General features: G+C 30.4%; 1 protein-coding gene across 1 annotated transcript in view; it reads left to right on the forward strand.

Moving 5' to 3' along the window:
* LOC115448114 (atrial natriuretic peptide-converting enzyme) overlaps nucleotides 1-527 on the forward strand; it is a 61052-nt gene extending 60525 nt beyond the window's left edge. The window contains exon 15 of the mRNA XM_037442797.1: nucleotides 238-527. Within this exon, the coding sequence (XP_037298694.1) occupies nucleotides 238-438 (201 nt within the window). The 3' untranslated portion in view covers nucleotides 439-527. The remainder of the gene's footprint in view (nucleotides 1-237) is intronic.
* The last annotated feature ends 6172 nt before the right edge of the window (nucleotides 528-6699 follow it).

Below are 6699 nucleotides of genomic sequence, written 5' to 3' on the forward strand. Positions count from 1 at the left end.
TGCTGTTTCCCTTATGACGGCAAGCCACTTGCATATTTGAGAGCTTTTGTTCTCAAGTGGTAGGGCAGAAGCCTTCTCATCCTAGTCTTACAATTATTTAATTGGTATTCAGCATCCAGCGTAGTTGACTAAGGCCTAAACCGTTTCAGTAGTAGACTCAACAGTGGGCAGTGCATAACATAGGGCTGGTATTGCTTTTATATTTGGCATCGAATTCATAATGTTTAATAATTCCAGGGCGACTCCGGTGGGCCGCTCCTGTGCAAGGACCCTGACGACCCTTCCCGGTGGTACGTGGGGGGCATCGTGTCCTGGGGGATCAAGTGTGCCCACCCGCGCCTGCCAGGAGTCTACGCGTACGTCTCCAAGTACATTCCCTGGATACAGAAGCACATCGCTCTCTACAACGACGAGAACGCCAAGTCGGAAGACATTTGAAGAGACACGTCGATCCTTTTGATGCCATTTTGTATTTTGAGAAGATTTTATACATTTGATACGTCTATGCTTATTGTTAAGATCGAAAATTAAATTGAATTGTTATTTTCTTGAAAAAATTCTAAAAATCAGTTTGATATGATTATGTTAATGATCACTAAATTAATAAATTTTATGACTATAATTATTATGCCAGGAAGATTATTTTTAAAAATATCGAAATGGTGTCAAAAATGTATGTTAGAAACTAAGGAATATATTGACTTTATAAAATCGTGTCAATAATAAACGGATATGTGACTATTTTACGGAATTATGACAATAAATATATGAAAATGTGACAATAAATAAATATTGAGACAATAATTACGATAATGACTAGATATGTAAAGGAAAGAGACAGCAAGGTGTATACATTATTAGATAATTTAAGCGAGTTTTTTACGGGGCGGGATGCTGATCTCTCCTTTATTCAAGATATTTAGGTGACATATCATTCGTATATCACGTATGATGGAACTGTGATACTTTGATATCCTTTTGAGAAATTTAAAAGTATCAAACTGACAATGACAATAATAAATATGGCGGAGCGGCAAAAATATATGAAAAAAAGTTTTTTAAAAGGAAAAAAAATACGGCTTGTAACTATGTAGGGTTGTAAAGCTTTAGCAAGACTTTTAGGGTTTTTTCTTACACGTGTACCGTTCGATTTGTTTTGACATTGTGTTTAGGTGTTAGACGTTTCTTTGATGTTTGGTGTGCGTAGTGGTAGGTAAAAGTGCTTTTATAGACATATTATTAACTACGGAGGTAATAGATACAATTACTTTACGTTTTTAAAAAATAGACCGGAAGCTGATTATAACGCTAATATAATGAAATATAACATTTTGGAACATATTTTTTTATACGTGATTAAGTAAATGTTTGTATTAATCCTATAAAATGAAAATAAGTATTAAATCAAATCATATTTTATTATTATCTAGAAAACGTCTACTTAAGTATTCGAATGTTGGAACATTCCAGTAAATTTTCTAAATACGTAAAATAATGGTATCGGTTACTAATAAAATTAGGAATAGTGTTTGTTTGTACGCACTCTAGTCTATGTAAAAGTGGATGAATACTAAATACGTCAGTTCCGTTGAAGCTCTTCCTATATAGACGATATGGAAACTTATGACAATAATTATATAATTATCTATGGTAAGCCAGTCTGTTACGTCATCAATCTGTGGTGAACATTTTGACAATATATTGATGTAAGGTCTAAGTCTGATGTTGTGGAGATAGTGTGCGATTCTATAAAAATATATAAATATATAGTATGTAAAATATTAACTTTACTTGGTACGTTAACAAGGTAATATAATAGAAAAATAAAACACATTTTTATTAAATCTACATGTCAATACCAATCAATAGATGACCAAATAAATGTTCTGGTTTCCTTTTTTTTTATTCGATATTTTACAACTGTATTTTGAAGGTATTTATTTTATTAAATATTGATATAAATTACATCATTAAAATTGATATTGAGCATAAAATCGTTGAAAAAGCATTCCAATATGATCATTATTTTTCTTTTATATTATGGCTGCCATAGTTTATTTATCGATAATTTTGCCAATGTCGAAAAATAATAGCAGATACAATAAAAAACGCCATAATAATAATTTGTTCACGTATCTCTGTATCGCTTGGTGTTGCTCACTATCTCCCAAATTTCAACAACTAGGTACAATGTACAGTTAGTGAAATCAATTAAAACCGATTTCTAAATTAGGTTACTATCGTATTTTTATTTTAACTATGAAATTAGTAACATAGCTTTAATAGTTCCTAAGGCATATATTAGTAGATACTAGTAGCTGTACGTGTGGAATATATTTTATAAAAAAATAGTAAAAAAAAATAATTCTTTTTATATGTATTTGGAGGTAGGTAACATAGGTGTTTTAGGATTTTTATTGACGTTTAGAGTTGATAATGCTCAACATATACTTATGTAAGTACTCGAAGGATGGTTGTCTTTTCTCTTATGAATCTCCTTCTAAACTCGAGCTTTCTATTAGTGTTAAATGTTGAATATTATATATACGGAGAAAATATAAGGAAATTATATAGAAATTAATATAACAGAGATATTGTGTTAATATAGAAAAAAATGATTTTTATTTATCGGAGGTAGTGTAATTTCAGGAAGAGGTGTGGAAATAAAGTATTGTAATAAATAGGAAAAATTGTAGATTAATATTAACGAGTTTGCTGATTAACCTATTATTTTTTTTTATAAAACAGACACAATTTTTTCAAGGGAACTTTGTTATGTAGAAATGTTACTGTCTTGTTGTTTTTTTTTCTTAACTTTACAAAAAATATCACACAGGTAACAAACTTGGTCACTTTTAAATATCGTTTACACATATCTCTAGGAGCCGAAGGAGATCAATAGAACGTTTTTATTTTTCAAGTACTAAAGTCTAGTCCTAATTATAGGTAGGTTAGGTTAAGGTATAGAACCACGCTTTAGCGTTCTCATGACTTATGACATTTGTGATCTCACTCTTCCATTGTCAATCCGTAGTGTTCTTGTCAAGCTTGAGTGTTTCTACTTTTTTTTACCCCCTTTTATAATTTTTCCTTAGGGTTTTTCCTCGATGGACTCAAACATAATTAATTTAAAAATCCTAAAAAGATCAGTGGACTAAACATTCGATGTAGTAGATAATGTAAAATAAACTCGTATAAAGTACCATCCATTGTTATAACTTCATTTAGATACGTACTGTACAGAAAACTCAAGGCGTCCAAAATTCTATACGTTTTTTGATTCTTCAAACGTAAAATGTGAGTATCAGGATGTGTTGATTTTCTCGACACCAAAATAATTTCACCGAGTCCCTGTCAATTCTAAAAACCTTAAGGTCGGTTTTTTCAAACACTTCCTAATGCCAATAGTTATAGGTAGTAAATTATTTTGTAAATTATTTAACATTTCTAGCGTGTAGGTACCCCAATTAGTTCCTCTATCATTAGAAGCTTTAGTGACTGGATAGATATGTTCGAAGTATATTAACAGATAATTATAAATAAAAATAAATGCATTGGTATTTGGCTTTATACAGAACATGTGTTACATGTTCAGCAGTTAATGTTTATGATATAGAGATATTTAATCTTAATGTATACTGTCATAGATTATGCAGTTGACATTTTTTATCGTAGGGCAAGTATCGTGTTCAAAGAGTTTCCTTTGAATTGTAGGACATAGAGTATAGCAAGTAATTTGTATAAGATAGCATAACTAACTGTATAGTGACAAAGATATTTTGATATCGTTCTAAATTTCTACACGATCGTGAAGGCTTTTTTATACAAAATATGTTCCTTCGAACTCAGGCATTGTCCAACCAGAGTAGCGAATAATGTTTGGTCCGTGCGAGCTATTTTACTCAATTATATTCATAGGTAGGTACTGTTTAATCGCAAATCTACATATCTTATAGATATACAAATATTTTGTATAAAAATGACACTTTCACATCACATTATGTAAAATCAAGCTTGGACTTTAAAATGCTTTACATATACATATATTTAGTTATATTAATACGGAGCTACGCATATGTTACAGGCTTATAATAATGGTTGTGTACAATTTGTCCGTGACGTCATCAAGTGACGTCACCTAGTCGTAGACTCCTAGTCTGGCATAATCTAGTCAATGTGAACACGATCCATAATAAATGTTAATTGTTGTAGAAAAATATTAACTAGAATTTAATATATGTGTTGTTATATGTTTCCTTAAACATAAAAAAATCTTGTAAAGAAAATTTTATATCTGACATCATTTACTACTTTCAAGGAAAATTGGACTTGCGTCTTTAAACGTTCGTATACAGAAACATAAAGTCAATTTCCAGAATAAAATCAATTATTGTTATCTATTCAAAATTATACATTAAATAAGAATTTTTAAATTAACTTTCGCCAGATATAAATGTCACTTTAGTTTTGCGTCGATGCAAGATAGCCAAGATAAAAGCGGCGATAGCCTAGTTGGGTGTGGAACGGACTGCCGAGACGAATGTCCGCAGGTTCAAACCCCCAAGGGCACACACCTCTGACTTTTCTAAAAAATCATGTGTGTATTCTTTGTGAATTTATCGTTCGCTTTAACGGTGAAGGAAAACATCGTGAGGAAACCTGCACATCTGAGAAGTTGTCTATAGGAATTTCGAAGGTGTGTGAAGTCTACCAATCCGCACTAGGCCAGCGTGGTGGACTAAGGCCTAATCCCTCTCAGTAGTAGAGGAGGCCCGTGCTCAGCAGTGGGCAAATATATAATACAGGGCTGATATTATTATTATTATTATACGACTAAGTTTATAAACACATTACCGAACTATAATCAAAAATATAAGTATATTGAGTTACTGTAAAAATAAAAAATAATATTTATTTAATTTATAATCGCTATCAAATAACAAATCGCTTCTTTAGTTTATGTACTCGAAGGTCTTGGAAAATAAAGTGATTTTTTATATCTGGTAAATAAAAAAATTGAGACAATAAAATGACAATAAACGTCAAATTGGATAACGTAATTTTAACAATGCTATGTGACAATAAGTCATAACTGAAAATTAATGTTTGTATTTTTTCATTACATAGGCTTACAATTAGTAGATTAGACGTTGTCGTTAAGCAGTCTTTGTGTAATAAACGAGCTATTTACGTACATATCTAATCTTCAGAAGGAAAATATTCGTAAATATCTCAACTATATTCTAAAAAAACAAGGGATAATTCCATCTAGCTCGTGTATTACAGTTAACCCTTCCATATATCATTTCTTACACCATGAATTCTAATATAGATTCAAATTTATCCATACCTATTTACTTACTGTTAATATCGATTATATAAAGTTAAAAATATATTAAATTAATTCTTGACCGAAAAAAACGTCACCATGTTGTGGTTAAATATGTGACTTATTTGTTGTGGAGACAATGTTAACATTTTATCGAAATAGCAAAAGTTTCGCTGTGTACGGAAGTATTTTTTTATTTTTCTAGACATACCATTTCTAGCTATGACTATATCTAGTTGTTCCTAGAAATAGGTATATAACGTTTTTTTTATTAATATTAATTTTAAAATTTACATTTTAGAATCTTATATGCTTTAGGTCAAAGTTACCCCAATATTATACTTTACTGTCACTGTGCTGGGTATGGAAGGGTTAAAAACCTAGCATTAAAATGTAGGCACGTAATAAATACGCACAAATACTCCTTACTGTAATGGAAACTATTTTAGATTTTCCGTTTACACTATGTATACAATGACTGTGGCGTATATTAACGTGAATGTTATGTGTTAGATGATGGTGTTGCTTTTGAAGCTTTGATTTTTCGCAGTTTTATGTGGTCCCTATTCTAGTACTGTTGCTGGTCGATGTTAAACTAAGCAAGCCGAAATTTCATACCTGCGCCATATTTCAAAAGGCTCGGCTAGTATGACTTTAGTTTTAATTTGTTCGGTTACATTTTTCACCAACGTAATTTATTTACTGAAATTAGGTCGATGCCTATGTATGTTCTATTTTTTATGTAACTCAGTCTTGTTACAAACTATTTTGTAAAATAACTATAAATTAAATTAGAAACATTTACAATGCTTAAGTATTTTACATTCAAAACACTATTATAAGTAGACTTAATTATAAATTGAAAATGTCATTATTTTTATATCAATAAATACACGTAGAATGTTTTATTTCTAGTCAATATTTAAAGACAAATTAGTAAAATCAGATTGAAAGATGTTTAAATTTTGGCTATGACTTGTACACTTATTATTCTAAATCCCTCTAAAATGCTTTTCAATTAATTTAGGAACCTATGACAATAAATATGTATAATGTATAACATGAAAATTTAGAATTACGATAATTATGAAAGCAACATTCAAAATTAGATTTGATTTATATATATTTTTTGCACCCAAAAATCAATTTTCAAATAAATGTTACATAATGTAATTGAAGCTTACGTTCGCAAATTTTCTGGGGTACATGTTGTAGCCTGAATCCGAAATATCTCCTTTAGATATGCCCATTGCCTTTCATCACACCAAAATCACTGTATTAGATCTATGTAAGAGACTTCATCGAATACTCTTTCGATAGAATGTATTGCTATCAACAGTAAACGAAATTTTCTTAGATCTGTGGGCATA

This window comes from Manduca sexta, chromosome 25 (genome assembly GCF_014839805.1).
Source record: "Manduca sexta isolate Smith_Timp_Sample1 chromosome 25, JHU_Msex_v1.0, whole genome shotgun sequence".
Classification (NCBI taxonomy): Eukaryota; Metazoa; Arthropoda; class Insecta; order Lepidoptera; family Sphingidae; genus Manduca; species Manduca sexta.